Consider the following 17,634-nt stretch of genomic DNA (forward strand, 5'->3'; position numbering starts at 1 on the left):
ATTTTTGACATTCAGACCTAGAAAGGGACATTATAAGCAAATTTTTGTTTTTATGTTATGTAACATGACTCGCTAAACAAAAATGCGAGGGCGATCGAGCACAAGCTGAAATTTATATTGACCCCAAACAGGGACATTTTAAAGACTTTATTTTAGGAATCAATTAAGAGTATACATATCTCACCATATTCATCTAATGCGAGTACCAAGCGCTTGCTGATTTTGTTAGAATTATATCTAAACACAGGAAGCACTTTTAGTCATTGTAATCATGATTAACATACGTATCTCACTAATGAAATATTGCGAGCGCAAAGTGCGATCGAGCTGAAATTTAGGAAATTCGGACCTGAAGAGGGGCTTTCTAAGTAAGGCTTGTTTGTGGGAATTCACTAAGACCATACGTATTTCACTAACCAAAATTGATGCGAGCGCGAAGCGGGAGCTGCAAATTTTTGATATTCAGATCAGACAAAGGGGATATTTTGAGGACTATTTTTTAGGGAATCCATTGAGAGTATATATATACCTCACCATAGTCATCTAATGCGAGTGCCAAGCGCTTGCTGATTTGGTTAGAATTACATCTAAACACATGAAGCACTTTTTGTAGTCATTTTAATCATGATTATCATACGCATCTCACTAATGAAATATTGCGAGCGCGAAGCGCGAGCTGAAATTTAGGAAATTCCAACCTAGAGAGGGGCATTCTAAGGCTTGTGTGTGGGAATTCACTAAGACCATACGTATTTCACTAACCAAATGATGCGAGCGCGAAGCGCGTGCTGAAAATTTTTGATATTCAGATCAGAAAAAGGGACATTTGAGGACTGATTTTAGGAATTCATGAAAGAGCAGACATATCTCACCAATCCTTTAATGCGAACGTAAGCACGGACAGGAAATGTTTTATATCGAGACCTTAAAATGGGGCGATCACTTTAAGTAGTCATGAAAAAGAAGCATATGTCACTACATAAAACAATAATAGCTCGAAGTGCGAGGAAACCTATTTGGTGTATATTGACTTGATTTGACAACGTCACGTCTCTCAAATTAAACAGACAACGCGAGCACCAAGAACAATGAAGATATAGGCCTGAGCAAATTATGTTTCATAAAGTTATTACAAAAAAGTTTATTTATGTAATACACAGTAATATAACATAATCATGATATAATATAAAGTTAATAATTTCTTCTTTCCCACTACGTTTCCCTTCCTTTCTCCATCTTTTTCTCCCTTTCCCCGTTTTTTTTTTGGCCAACCGATGGGGGGGCAAGTGCCCCCATGCCCCCCCCCCGTAGTTACGCCACTGGCTTCATGAACAACAAAGTATGAATTTCTTTAACTCATTTGGTTTTAATATTTTGCGAAGTGCATGCTTGTTATAGTTTTATTTGCCTCGATCACTGTGGACTTTTGTTCATGTCCAGAAAATACAATAAATAAAATTATTGGAATGTAGGCCTACAAATTAATCATGCTTATAGATACGAAAGTAACATGATCTTTGACAATGGAAAATGTTTTGTTTAGCCACTAATTAGTTACATGAAATGCTGCAAAATAATAATTTGAACGAGAAACGACAATATTGTAATGAGGGGGAAGGGGTGTGATTTTTCAGATGTGGGATCAGATGATCTTGTATCTGCACTTAAAACCAAGTCGTTTTTATAATTCCATTTGGTCATCGTATATAAATTTGAGGGATGTGGTCACTCTTTATATAATAGACAACACTCTGCAACATTAAGGCGACAGCACACCTTACGATTGGTCTGCGACCCGATTTCAGAATAAAATGTTGTAGAATTTGATGCTAATATTGAGATTTGGAATATCTTACTGTGTAATGTTCGAAATCATCGTACGAATAAGTATGTTCAAGTCTGTAACTATGCTATCATTGTTCTTAGAATAAAAGCCATAGAGATGTATATCTCTATGATAAAAGCGAACTTAATATCTAGTCGTAATGACGTCATAGCAGTCGTACGATCATGGCTACGATTTAAAACGAATTCGGCCTTTACTCCAAAATGAAGGTTTTCAATCTTTGAAAATGGTTATGTTTTTTATTCTTTCAATCAATTTTAACCTAAAATAAATGATATGTTCCATTCACATTTTCAGAAAATGAGCAAAGTGCGATTTGTTCCAAAATCGGATAGCGAACAGTCGGAAGGTGTGCGGTGGCCTTTCAGCGTCTCCACATAGGCCTAGATCTAAAAAAAATTAAATACATGTACATATATAGCCGTTTTTGCATACGAAATATTTGTATTTAATGGCGTCTCACAGTTTGCATTCATAAGTGGCGTCACTCCACAGGAGAAAGATATCCACAATTATTAAGACACGTCACGGTAGAAGACCCTTCACGGATTTTCCTGGAAGATCCTCACAAGTAGGCTTAAGTATCGTAATTGAAAGCATGAATGAAAACTGGTAATTCCTTAATTGAAATTAATTGAAAACAGTGTTTAAAAGACAACACCAACGACCTACTACTTGGCATTCTGTCTTTCGAACGAATATTTTTTTTCTTCTCCCATCTGAGGACCAATATTAATTAGATTCCCATTCTGCTTCGTAAAGTTCAGTTATTTGTGCACCAAGAACGAGTCACTGGTTATGAATACTGAAGTCAATTTGCATGGGAAGAGGTTTGATCAAAGTGATTATGAATACAATTTATCTATCGAGCTTTTATAATGTTCTAGACCAATAAATAATAGAGAAAATAAGTTTAAATTGAAAACTCACATTTCAAACAAACCGAGAACACGTGTGTATAGGTTTTCCGTTGTGTTTCTGAGTAATGAACAATTACATTTAATCGTCGTGTCTCATCTAAATATAGATTTTAGACAGCCGCTTCGAGTTTCTATATAATTGATTTTGCTTAATAATTTAAAATCATGGTTTCACTTTCAATCATTCACAGATGATACAAAGAAATAATAAAAAACAACAAATGATTCTGCAAAATTCTGTAAAATTTCATTACAAATTACTTTACCAATTACCTAACTTTTCCTTTTATTAAAAGTTGCAAGAAACATTTATGAAAATCCTTTTTACTTTATTATAAACATATATACAGGAAAAAATTATTGCACATTAGTATGAAAAAAATATACATAATTATTTACACAAGACAATATTGCGTAGTAACTACATAACCAATATATACACATCATTTTCAACAACAGAAACTAAAATCATAATTATAGAGTTTAAAGAAATTCATCCTATAATAAAAAAAAATCGGACTTTGAAGATACACGTATCTCTTACTCAATTTAGAAGTTTGATAGGTTCTTCCTGATATATAGCCTAAGGGGAATAAATTAAATGCAATACTGTGCAAACAATTTTATCAATTCCTTGAAAGAAATTATTGTCTAATAGTCACGCTGAACGAAGTTGTAAAACAAGATAGTCATCAACTCGTGCTACTTCTAAAGTGATTTTATTTACATTCTCAAACGTGAATTTAAAGGAGAAATAAAAATATCATCTCAAACAATCTTGACTTTAAAAGAAGTGTTTATGCCATAGCATGACAGAACGATATACATTAGTGGTGAGATTAGTCATTGGTTATTACGGGAAGGGTAACCTTTTGCACAAAACTGGTTGGCAAGTAACGATCCCGTTGATATGATAGGCCATCAATGATTTATATGAATGAAATGTTGTTTAAGAAGTAAAGACATCAATATTGTACATCCAGAAAACAGAGAGTCCAGATGACGACCCTCATAAGACCCCCATAAGAAAAATCTTTGAGTCTTCGCAAACAGTATACAGGCAAAAACAGAGGTTCTAGATTCTGACCGTCAACGTTAACGTTTCGAAAGAGAAGTCATCATCATTCATTACCTTTCGTCATCTTTCTGGTAAAGATTTTTATTTCCAGCAGAAAGTTCCAATAAATAGTTTATTAGTTTTCATTAATCCTCTATATTTTCAACAAGAACACACAGAAAACGCGCTCTTTTTCTTGGCAAGTAGTTCAATTTTCTCCGTTGTCGTTGGACGCGGTGGAAGAGGTCGATTTGTATTCATCTAAAGAAAAAGAATAGATATTAACGAAAATTTGTGATTAAGCGAGAAATATATGCAATATCAGAAAACATAAATATTTGTAAATCTGCACTTTTCCAAATTGCATTCATCGAAACTTGTAAAAAAAAAAAAGTGTCATCAGCTGTGGGCCTATCATGACATCATTAATGAAACAAATCACTATTATTTCAATACGTTGGGAAAATATCTTAATTAACTTATATGGATAACGAAAAATTGTGATTAAGCGAGAAATATATGCAATATCAGAAAACATAAATATTTGTAAATCTGCACTTTTCCAAATTGCATTCATCGAAACTTGTAAAAAAAAGTGTCATCAGCTGTGGGCCTATCATGACATCATTATTGAAACAAATCACTAGGACACTATTTTAGAATTCCCTTATTATTTCAATACGTTGGGAAAATATCTTGATTAACTTATATGGATAACGAAAAATTGTGATTAAGCGAGAAATATATGCAATATCAGAAAACATAAATATTTGTAAATCTGCACTTTTCCAAATTGCATTCATCGAAACTTGTAAAAAAAAAGTGTCATCAGCTGTGGGCCTATCATGACATCATTATTGAAACAAATCACTAGGAGACTATTTTAGAATTCCCTTATTATTTCAATACGTTGGGAAAATATCTTGATTAACTTATATGGACATACTTGAATATTTAATTGTTTGTTTGTTTACATACCTTTTTGTTATACCTCTCTATCATCTGTCTTGTAATAGTCTCAAACACCTTTTCAACGTTCTCACCAGTCTTCGCACTTGCCTCGATGTAAGGGAAGTCAAACGATTCTGATAACTGAAAATCAAGAGAAAGAATATTGAATACCATCACCGTCAAAAATCCGTTCATAGAAAAATAAAACAAAAGCAACACGATATTTTAAGTCATGATTATATCAAACATGAAAATGTATTTATATACATGTAATTCCGCCCATAAAAGATGAGATGAGCTGTTGGTCTCGTGATTCCACACTCAGATGAAGACAAAAGAGCGACATAGTTGATCTCAAGGGAATTTGGTCTCTTTGATTTAGCAGACATAGAAATTGAAATGAGACTGTTGAGTCAATAATAAACAATGAGGTCATTTTCTTCTAAATTATGGAAATATTATCAAATATCAAGACTGTCAATATTCTTAGGAATGTTTCAGTTTATCACCATCTTGTCTACTTGAAATGATGGCTTACTCCAACCTAGTTCAAAAAATGATTTCTCAACATCTTTAATATATCATTAAATGGAATCTTAAAATTCAGTGATTGTCTATTTAGTTAAGGGTTTGAAATGACCTATATTTCGTTTATCTACGTCATATAACTTCGTTGTTAAGGTGCAATTAAAGCAATAAACACATAACAATGGCGTTTTGCCAGTACTCATTACTTTGCGACATAAAATTTTACCACATCCTTAAAAATACTTCTTGTGTTTTAATTGCTGTCAGTGAACTAGCATCCCCGTTCTGAGGTTATCAAAATAACATAGTTAAAACTTCAAACTGTTTTGCATAATCATGATGACCGTAAGATAAATCACAGAACGAGGTATTATGCTTCCTAATACCTTTATTTCGTCACATGACTATATGATTTACATCCGATTTTGATGAAATCTTCAGCATTGTGCTTGTCTGATTTTTCTCTATTGATTCAAATCAACATTTTTCTGAGGTGGACTTGACCTTTAAAGCCGATCTTGGTACCAAAGCCATTTGATAAGATCATAATATCATTATTATTAATATTATAAGTATCACCATTATCATAACTTCTCGAGTCGAACGCCGAATATGTGGGTTTGCTATGAGGAACGGTTCTGCTAAGCCTTTTTTTTTTCTTCTAAAAATGCCATACTTGGAAAATCATTTATAGGAGCAATGCACTGTTCCTGTCTGAAAGACGAAGTGTTGCACATAAAGATGCTTCAAGAGCATAATCTTTTGGACCTGAACAGGTTAAAAGTTTTCAAAATTTGCGTTTAAGACCTTAGTAATAATGGAAGACGATTCTACAACAAAACATGACTGTGCAGTTCCGCGCATATAAATGGATCTTGAGCTCACTGGTAAATTTCATATAACAAAATCACATATCACTAAAATGTCCGCACCCGAAGGGGACAAAATATTAAGCATGAATTAAAACAATCGATAAGTCTATATCTCTTTGGATAACTCAATAACAAATGGTGACGTAATTTCACCTCGCCCGAAATGGTCGTATGGTGATAAAAATTTGACCAATCAAACAGCAAAATTAAAGAAATTAGTTAGGTCACTATACGGAATGAATATTTACCTTTACAGCCCGTTTAATGGGCACTCTCTCGACTCGGGTGCAGTCACTCTTATTTCCAACCAGCACTTTGCATGTATCTGAACAAACATTCTGGAAAAAAATATATATAATAGGGCCAATTAATGAATCATATTCATTTTACATAGCTTCTATAAACAGTGGAACTACAAAGCAGTTATATGCAACTGTACAAAGCAGATCTATTTACAATATTCGGGGAAGGGGTGTCGTTTCAAGGAAACATTTGTGCCATTAATTTGATTATCAAATGCAGCAGGATAGCTGAAAGAAACTAGCGATTCATTTTCAGGAATATAACAATCATAATTTGTACTAATTTGTACTAATTCGCAATATTTATCACACACAAATCCATTATTCCATAAACTAAAGACTCTAACTATTTTTGACATAAATTCATTTCAAAGCTTACTGCTTATGTTCAAATACGTAAATAACATGCTCCCACCTTCATTTCACAATTTTTATACTATGAACACATCTATCCATTCATACCCTACGCGGAACTCTTCTAATTTCCATTTAATCAACCCCAAATTGCTTATTGCGCAGAGATCCATAAGACACCATGGTCCTGATTTGTGGAACTCTCTACCAGAATCTATAAAAAGATCCACGTCCCTTTACTCATTTAAAGCAAACGTTAAATCCATGTTGATATCAGAATATTTGAAGTAAAATTTCTGTGTCGTTGTGTCATTAAAGCATCATCACCATCATCATCCTCTCCATCACCTTCATCTTCACCATTTCACCGTCATTTTCATCCTTATCATCTCCATCTTCAATGCTCAAATTAGATTACTGCTTTTTTTCATAAAATGTACTGTGTATCGATTCTGCTGTATTAATGTATTAAATTAATCAATGAGTTTTAACCTGGGGTTGTCATTTTTTCAAGCAATCTGCTTATGATGACAATCCTTCTCCTGCAAATTGTAAATGTTAACTAATTTGGTATGAGATCAATTTTGTTTGTAATGATAATTTTAGTACATTTAGTTATGATTCATGCCAAAAAAATTATCAATATACTATGTTTGTTATGTTATGGAAAATGTATTCTATACGAATGATGTAATTGCAGAAGTAAACAATAAAATCAAATCAAATCAAATAATACAAGCATAAACTCGCAAATCGTATCGTGTTCTTTTTGTTTGTTTAGCTTTGTTTTGTGACTGTGCATTAGTGAAATAGTTTTTAGTAGTACTTTGATAATAAAAATAAGATCCCCTCTTCTTTCAAATCATACGCTCAAAAGACAAGGAATTGTGAAATGTTCATGATTAACATTCATTCCATTAAATTTAAAGAGGGGTCTATGAACCTTTGATGTATTTTTCGTTTAATGGTATTGAATAAAATGACAACAGAACAATTGTTCTCAAGTGTTACCCCCACATGTTTCCACCGTCTCTACACGTGACGAAATGTAGAACTGGTTCATCAAATCAAGATCAAATCCAACATGTTCTGTCATTTTTTGTCTGAAAACATGTCTAATATTTATAAGCACCATGATCACCATATCACTTGACCTTTGCTTATTTATAGGACTATAAACCCAGTAATCTTGCATTATAATCTATCTTCAAGATTTACATCGTATAAAGGTGAGTTACAGAGGTTTTCAAATCTATTTGAGTTGCAGAAATCAGTGTCAAGTCTATTTGGGTGACTCATTATTGCAAACAGAGATTGCAATACCTTTAAAAAAAATATTTAGTTAATAGCTTATCGAGACAAAAATAGTATGACAAGACACCCCCCCAAAAAAAAAGAAGAAGCAAAAACAAAACAGCATTAATATAATTTAATTTCTGCCTGGACAAGCTTGTTTTTCGTCATAAACGTGAACGGGAAAACATATCTATTGAAAATGTGGCGATAGAATTTCAGAGAACATTCATAAATAATATTTGTATAACTAAGATATTATGGAGAAGATTTTAAAATAGCTGATATAATCAATGTGGTTTCATGTCATTCATCACTCCTATACTAACGTGAAAGTGAAACGCGTACATTTCCTCGATTTCATTTTCTAATAAATAGGTTGAATTAGGGGTAATCAAATAATCAAAAATTTTGATTAAACTTCTCATACAATTAAATTATGATGAAATAAATCATTGCTATGTTAGAGTATTTTGATATGTACTTAATTCAAAATCCAGAATGAAGTGAAACTGACACAGGTAAAATTTTCACTTAGGGCATTGCATTCATCTTAATTCCTTCCTAAGTAGCTAGAAATGGAATTAATTATCAGCTTTCAATTGCAAAGATCTGATACAATGATTGAACTCTCACTGAAACCATAATCATTCTACACTTGCAATCTGATGAAAATTGATATCCCTCTTTGGGTTAATTTACTCTTTAAATGATGTGATAATTATTTGAATGTAAGGAATATAAGAAGAGTTACGTGACCCAAACGTATCCTTTTAGTTCCTTTTCCATGTTTTCCTTTCATTTTCTTCCTTTATTTGCTTCTCCCTTTTACACCAACATACTTAAAGACAAATGAACTATAACTATAGCTCCTGTAAAAATATTACCCTATATATATCATTTAGGATCATGACGATTACGCTAAAATCCCAGATTATTCAAAACTTTTTTTCAATTTTTTTTAATTGTGAAAAAAAATGGGACCGGATTATACTGTTTAAATTATTTTAAATATCTTAGAAATGTGACACGAAAGAAAAATGTATTTCTTCTGAGTGACCAAACAAAATGGACTAGTAACCGATTAAAAAGAACTGGGTCAAATCTTGGAATTATACAGATCAGTGATAAAATTTCAAAAGGTCGACAAGGTGCAAATAAAAAAAATGACTTGGGTCTTATGATATGAAAAAATAAATAGTTCTTTTTTCTAAAATGAAATATTAGTTGAAATAAGTTCTATTTAGAGATCACGATCATACCATTATTTTCTATCATGTTATATTCCCTTTGTGTTTAGTCTTTAAGAGCGATTAGGTGAATAAGGTGAGCTAAAATATCGTCATAAAAGAAAACATGCCCCAAATAAGTCTGAAGTCAAGACTCACATGAAAAAAAAAATAAGAACGAGGAAACAAATACTTAAAAATTGAAGGCTTGGCATTACGTGCAAAAAGCCCTTCTTGATCAGCCAGGTGGGTGCTAAATATCACATGGCAAACACTAAAACATCGTATTCTTTAGCCATGTCGTCATGGTTTCTTTGAATTGAAATCTTATGATTTTTGTAAACAGAATCAGAACGTCAAAAATATATTTGCCCTTTGCTCACAAATATTTCCTTCTTTTGGGATATAGGTTAGATGTGGAGCGAAAAGGCTTGACGCCATCAGGTTTATTACTGATTGGAGAAAAAGGGGTGTAATATCAATAAAGGCTTAAATTTAGCGATCTATATTTTTGGTCAAGGAGATTGTTATAGACTCATGAGCGTTTCAAATTGAAGTATTTACAAAGATTATATAAGAATGAAACACATTTACATTAATGTTAATACAGACACACCCTCACACCAACCCAGTGGCGTACCTAGGATTTCCCAAAGGGGGGGGGGGCAAATTCGTCCGCCAAAAAATTTGACAAGCCAAAAAAAAAATGGTCTTCAACCACAAATAAAGGATTTCATACCAGAAAAAAATATGACAAGAAAAGACAGAAAAAAAAGAGTCTTCAACCACAAATAAAGGATTTCGTACCAGAAAATTTGTTGACAAGAAAAAAAAGTTCAAAGGAGCGGGCCACTTGTGGCTCGTCAGGGATCAAATGTGACTCGTCAGGGGACAGGGATACGTCCCTTGCATGGGTTGTAACTCGTTAGGGGGGGAGCAGTCCGCCCCACACCCCCCGTAGGTACGCTAATGCACCCACCCCTACACTCGCACACATCCTCTCATATCAGTGCTTGCATGGCGTTTCACAAACCTGACTATACGCACATCGGAACTTGACTGACTAGTGCTTAATCAGAGTCTTCACCAGTATTTGAAATTCAATCCCTGTAAATTGAAATTCTTCGTTGAGGAATTTCATTAAGTTCTAGGAAATTCAGTCCTGCTTTATTGAAACACCAGATAAATGTTAGTGTATATCATCTAGCGTAGTCAGCATGCAGTTACAAGTGGTATATGTGAAGTCGTGAGTGACTTACAAATACCTTCATGATATAGACCCAGTTTTACCATGGATCTATTAAACACAACTATTTCAGTAATATTCTAGGAAACGTTAGTAAGGGAATGTATTACTTACACGTGAAACATCTTCAAGCCATTTAGTCACATTATCAAATGAACTTTCCCTCGTTACATCGTATAGAATGATAATGCCCTGTTGTAAAAATCAAAGCAAAGAATTTTTGAAAATGCAATTTTTCCAAATTTAGGCAATATAACTTATTGGAATTGTTGTAATTTTGATAATTATCAGTATTATAAATTGATAAGCATGTTATAAAGAACAACAATAAACAATTTCTCTCTCTCTCTCTCTATGTATATATATATAGTTTTACACTAACCATCAATGATGGTTCTCGAAAAAACAGGCCTTTTATCTGTTTGTACTTGAGTCGATGATCAACAAGACAGGAACAAAATGGAAAATTTTCCTTATTAGCCTATTTGTTTATGAAGTTCGGTTAATATGAAAATGCAGACATGTTAATTATTGTTTACGAAAATGAATGTCAACAAAATACTGCTAAAAATAATGTAAACAACGCTGTTTACTATGTGAATCGCACAGTAGTTGTTTAAACATTTTAGAAAAGTGTTTAAAATCTTAAACAACACTCCTCAAATTCAAATATTTAGCTATCAATAATTTAAGCATGGTGGTTTAAGATTTGTTTAACACTTGTTTAAACTGTTTAAACACCTACTGCGCGATTCACATAGTAAACAGTGTTGTTAAAATTATTTTTAACAGTAAATGTTTTAAATCATTTAAAACTATCATCATCCTGTTTTCCTTAATATAATCTTATAACATCATCTTTTTTCATGTCCATGTCATTTCATGTTTCACGCTTTATATCATGGAAAAAGAAAACAGAAATAAAACAATAAATATAAACATGTATATTCAAAGGATAATGACGTACCGTTGCACCCCGATAATAAGCTGTAGTTAGGGTTCGAAATCTTTCTTGACCAGCAGTATCCCTAAAGAAAATAAATGAAAAATTGTTAAAATAATAAACAATGCGTTGCTACAGAACCAGGGGCGGATCCAGGATTTTTCAAGGGGGGGGGGCACATTTTCCCGAGGAAAAATTTGACAACCAAAAAGAAAGAAAAAAAAGGGTCTTCACTTTCAGGGGGGGGGAACAAAGCTGGCCCCAATGTACAGATACATTAATATAGAAACAGAAAATGATATAGAAAAGACTAAAAATATGTTTGTTGACATAGATTGACACTTAATATGAAAATGAAAATGTGGTGCAAATGAAATGTAGAAAAATGATGTAAAAAAGAGTACAAAAACTTCACAAAATTAATGGTGAAATGTTACGTTATTTTTTATTTGAATTTACTTTTAATTACAAGTCTTGTAATTATTTTGCTCTTGACATGTTGTATTTTACCCCCCCCCCTTCCGCCACTTTATGACATGTAGTTTATTTTTCATGTATGTTGTGATGAGCGTTGGAACATTATTAGCCTTATATGTTCAAAAGTCACTTTATTCTATGAACGCATTGAAGAATGTTTGTATCAATTCGCTCTGCGTGTAGAGCCACGTGAATGTCACAATGTATAGCATTGAACCATCCCACGTTTTTTTTAAAGTAAATACATAGGAAAATCCTAACATATCATAACATGTGATTGCAAAAATGAAGCAAATATGATATTCAAATATTGACCATTGGAATTTCAAAATGACAATACGAGTGGAAATTACGTACTTCTGCATTATTCCAAGGTCAATATTTGTGCCAAAGTTTGGATTCTCTACGTTATGTTTGTTGCCACAGTCATATACCTTTACCGCCTTTGTCCTCGGGCTGAGGCCCTTAATCATACCAGGGGCTGCGGAATGGAGGGAGAGGCTTCTTTTTCAATAACATATGGGCAATTCCATGGAAAATGTTCACTTTACAGAAAAAATGAAGTTTCAGATTTCACTTAAGCAGTCAAATTTTCTTAAAAAGTAATCTATAAAGTCTCAATTTCCAATAGAAAAATCGCAATATTGATAAAATTTTGTATTTTTTTCCATCTTCAAAAAAATAGAATAGTAAATTGCAAAATGTAAAAAATGTGGCTATTTTTAAACAATTCATCTTTCCTGTCTCTACTAAAAGCAAACAAGGTCCCAGAGGTCTCTTTTAACTTTTGAATAGTTGATTAATGTTTAAATCAACAGAAAATAATCGTTAAATTTTATGCCATTCATCAATTTTAGAGAAATCTGTCTTCAGATTTGTGTGATTTCTTTACCATTATCAGTGTCATGTCCGTTACGTTTTTCACTTAAAGTTTTCACAGCTTACAGGAAATTTGTCTAAAGATACTGCAGATTCAGATTCTATGTTAGAATTAGACCTCCTACCATGTGTAGCAATCACTTTCGCTCACCATTTCTCATTTTCATAAAAATGGCGTAACGGACATGACAATTCGCGTAACGGACATGACGCCTTGTATATGGCAAATGGCAGCATTCACAAAAACAAAATATTAGGCTCAGTGTCACAGACTGAGGTCAGTCTCAATTGTTTGAGGATAGCTGAATGTAATATTTCCTAGAATCTGCATGTCATTCAAGCTATTTTTAGAAGTTGGTGAATGATGAAAGTTCAGCTCTTGTTCTGGTAGATTTTTCTGAGAATTAACGGTATGCCACATAATATTAGGATAAGATGCAGCTAGATCTGGCAACGTACTTAGATCACAATCTGCATTATTTGTGTTTGAACAAACATTTGATTATCTTAGGTTTCTGCACTGACAGTTTGGAGCATGATGAAACTCAAACTTGTGAATTCATGATCATTGATGATATTACTTCAAAGTATCTGACTTTCACCAACCTCTACATGTACTTCTTCAGTGATGGCATGGGCTCACATTTAAAAGCAAGTTTGTATTCGGATATCTGTGTTACATGATGTAGCTCTATGAATCCATGAATCTACAGTGGCACACTGGCACTTCTTTGCAGTATCACAAAGCAAAGGGGCCGTGGAAAGAATGTGGCGCGATCAATAAATTATGTCATCACAGTATTTTTGGTCAGCCATAATCATGATTTGAATGATGTATCTTCAATTGTACACAAACAGCGCGGACAATACAACAAAATTAGATACAGCCACATTTGTCAGCAAGCAAGATCATAAGATTTAGAACATCCAAGATTTGATGAAAGGATGATTATACTCAGGATGATAGTTATTTTGAATGAAAAAAAATCTCAGAAGCTATTTACAAACATTCCGATTACCGTTCAACTCATACATAATCGATAATGAAAGACCGGTTTCCAGGTACTGCTATTAAATTTTTATTAAAATACTTTTTAATACCATTTTTTGTAATCTTAAAACTCACATTAATACTAGTACATGTTCTTTATCATAAAATACTTCCATCATATGTTCTTCTTGGATTTATATAGGTCTGGTACATTTTGTTTTCTTCTCACGAAAAATGAGATTTGGTCTTCTCAGTGTGCCGTAGTGGTATGATAAACATTGTATTCAATATAAAATTATCACTTTAATAGGCTATAGCTATTGAATTAATGATGCCTGCTAATAATATGTACATATTTTTCTTTAGAGTGTTAGTAAAGGTACTTTGCTGTTACGTAATTACATTCATTATTCATATTTCTTTCATTTTCAAACTAAGAAGTGCTGATGGAGTTCACTTCGTAAAGGTGTCATGTCCGTTACGGTAGTAAATTATCAAATATTAGGGCATGAATAAGAAATAATCTTTTCTATCAACTTTTTCTCCTTTAATTAGGTGTGGTGGATGGTAGTAACTGGAAAATACTCATTAACTGTTGTTAACCGGTGTAAAATAAATTTTTCTAAATATTTTTTTGTTTTATAAATATTGTACAAAAAGACCCCCTCTCAAATTGCAAAATAATAGGAGATATTACAGATTACCAGTTATGATATGTGTCTCTAACCTCTAGCCTTAACATGTAAACAATTAGACTTGTACCACATCTTGTAATAAAATAATTATTTTCGCTTACAAAAAGTGGACGAAACTGTCATGTCCGTTACGCTTCGTGTGTCATGTCCGTTACGCTACATTTTGAGCTAGGAATACAGAATGCACTGCAAAACTGTTGTTAAACACCATTTTATGGATAGAACATGATCTTAAGGTTAAATTAACACCAACGTCAGGTGCATGCAATCTAAGAATTCACAGGAATTTTGATAAGCAATAGGAGGTAAAAATGCTTCGTCCATTTCGTGTCATGTCCGTTACGCTAACAAAGAGTGCAATTTCTCCGCAACTGTTCAATGAAACGATTTGAAATTTTATGTGTATGTAACTGATACTTAAATGTGTCTGATAAGCTTAGTAACAATTATCAAAAGACTGCTAATTCTAATGTATAAACCTTTGAATTACAAAAATTTGTCTGAATGTCATGTCCGTTACGCTGGAATTGACCATATACGAAACACTAAATGATAATCTGGTAGTGACTATTTATGTTGTCAGCCCCCCCCCCCCCCCATTTCGGCCCATCCCCTTTTATAACCGTTCCGCTGCCCCTGCCTAGGAATATATTGGAACTTTGCTTTATGATTTTCCTTTTAACGTCTGCATGTTTCAACAATATGCTAAAGGATTTCCTTGAAACAAAGTTACAGATATTCTACAACATAATTATGTCGCACTCAGTTTTAAAGAGTGTACAGGTGATAGCCTTGAGAAGAAGACAATTATCTTGAAATTAACTTACCAAACATGCAATCTGATTTTCTTCCCATCAATATCGATGATCCTTTTGTTCAGGTCCATTCCTTTGAGAATATAATAAAGGGTTTTGGGAAGATAAAAATTAAAAGTATTGTATTCATAGTTGTAAAACTTACAACAAAAATACATAACTCGACTTTCCGCTTTCAACTTTTCAATTAAAAATTATTATCCAAATTATTGATTATCATTGATTTACAAATGTGAGGAGAATGATAAATATAAATCTTTATACAACAATATATTTCGCTCGTCTGTTAATGGTAACATTTTCCTAACATGTCCAATAATGTCGTTAATTTAACATTAAATAATCAAAAGGGTGATATTGGACATAATAGAGGCCTGTAGTATTGACCCAAAAAATGGTGAGTATAATTGAAAATACATGAAGATGCATACTACAGGATGGGGCGACCAACCAATTACCCCCCCCCCACCACACACTAGCCATGCTCGCATCAAGTCTATTCTCCATTCTTGTCGCTATCACCCAATTCGTCTCCGTGGAAAATAGTAGTTAATGAAGTTTAAAAGCATGGAAATATATCTCATACGAACCTATTGTTCCTGTGTGATTATCTTTAAAGACATGTTCACAGAACATATTGATGAAACTGGTTTTGCCGACGCAAGAGTCTCCTATGACAATTATCTTGAAAGAAAAATCTGCAGGGTCGTCGACAGGTGGGCAGATATGGGGGTACGGTGTGGACATCGACCGTGGTCGATGACATTGCTGCCAATTCATGGTGGAGAATGAGGTGAGGCATACACACCAAAACAACAAAATAGAAGCATGTGATGTCGGGGACGATTTTAATCTCGCAACCGAGTTCTTATTCTTTTAGTCTCTAAAAAGTTAGGAATTTTCCATAGGGTTTTTTCAGCAAAGGAAAATACCAGTAATACCAACTACAGATATTTTGATGTCTGGAATAATGATTCTCTCGCAACAGTTCTTATTAGGATCTTCTCTAAAAGACTTATTTTCCACGAAGATATGTAGACAAAAGATCTCAACTGAACATTGCAAATTTTACAAGAGATGCAAAGAAGAAAGTTTCAGGTGAACCGTCAGGCAAAGTCCCAGGATTATAGTCCATGGAAGTTCCTTGATTGTTCTCGCCATAAGTCCAAGACACATGAGCTTTTTCATTCGGCTAACAAAGAGCTGAGGAACTGCTCTGCTCGGAGTGAGGCTATCAGCTGCAGCACATGCAACTGAACTAGATCTATCGATCTCATAGCATCTATTTCAATTGGTTTATTTACATTAGCGGAACAAGAGATATGAGATTCCGTCGGATTCGATTGCAGTTAATCATTGAATGATGCATGTCGTAATTTGACAAAGCTACTGTACGCGCTATTTTTCAACAAAGGCATCTGAAATCATATTTCTTTTTTATGGGGATCAGGGTGATCAAGTTTTGTAAATTCTTACTGGGTATGGTAGACATGATTATTATTCTAAATGTATGAAACAGGAGAAAACATCGTATTGACCAATTGGAGTCTAAAGGGATTGTGTCATGATTTCCGACGAAAAAAAAGAGAGAAAACTGCATTAAACTCGATAAAAAGGTTTTGCAATGACATATGGAAAGTTAAACACCACAGGCCTCAATCTATCATGACAAACTATGTCGCATTGCAATTTTTTTAATTGTTCAAAGTATTCCTGACTTTTGGAGCTAATTGTCGGCTTTCCCCGAAGTCCATTTGGTAGGCTATAGCTTTCGAAGTTTTAAGTATACATGCATTTACTTGTTACATTAACCTCAATCGGATTAATTACATCTACCTAATACAGTTAAATTAATTCAAATCACAGCAAATAATCACTGTAATGTTAAAATGATTAAAAAAAGGGGGGGGGGCTATTTTGAAGCACGAAAGTCCAGTTCTCCTTTCACAACATTATTTGAAATTAGATTATGTCACCTTGTCACTTCACTGTACGTGATGAGGTACCGACATTTTATAATTCATCGGTGCAACCTAAAACAAAACAAACACACAAACAAACAATAAAATGCGAACATTTTCCTAGAAGCTTCATTTCAGAAAGAGTTTTCAATACATATTGCGGTGATTAATTTTCTAAGATTACAAGCTAACTTTTTTTTTAAATGAGGCGAGTATGTAGTTAACTGTGTGACTGACATGGTCCCTACGAATGTCACATTGGACAATAGAGGGCG

The 17,634-nt window shown here is 33.4% G+C and overlaps 1 protein-coding gene across 1 annotated transcript; it reads right to left on the bottom strand.

The window, feature by feature from the left end:
* Positions 1-2,326: 2,326 nt before the first annotated feature.
* Positions 2,327-16,770, bottom strand: LOC121411063 (ras-related protein Rab-8B-like). The gene is made up of 7 exons (XM_041603548.1): positions 15,989-16,770; positions 15,411-15,471; positions 11,566-11,626; positions 10,713-10,790; positions 6,423-6,512; positions 4,802-4,915; positions 2,327-4,084 (listed from the first exon to the last, which is right to left on the bottom strand). The coding sequence occupies exons 1-7, from the start codon at positions 16,176-16,178 to the stop codon at positions 3,986-3,988; spliced, it is 693 nt and encodes a 230-aa protein (XP_041459482.1). The 5' UTR covers positions 16,179-16,770; the 3' UTR covers positions 2,327-3,985.
* Positions 16,771-17,634: the final 864 nt, after the last annotated feature.

This window comes from Lytechinus variegatus, chromosome 3 (assembly GCF_018143015.1).
Source record: "Lytechinus variegatus isolate NC3 chromosome 3, Lvar_3.0, whole genome shotgun sequence".
In the NCBI taxonomy this organism is placed as follows: Eukaryota; Metazoa; Echinodermata; class Echinoidea; order Temnopleuroida; family Toxopneustidae; genus Lytechinus; species Lytechinus variegatus.

Coding starts and splice junctions, on each gene's coding strand:
- LOC121411063 (XM_041603548.1), bottom strand. CDS start 16,178: ATGAATTGGCAGCAATGTCATCGACCACGGTCGATGTCCACACCGTAC. Junction 11,627..15,410: donor AAAATCAGATTGCATGTTTG/GTAAGTTAATTT, acceptor TATTTTCTTTAG/GGATACTGCTGGTCAAGAAA. Junction 6,513..10,712: donor GGCTTGAAGATGTTTCACGT/GTAAGTAATACA, acceptor ATTTTTTTCCAG/AATGTTTGTTCAGATACATG.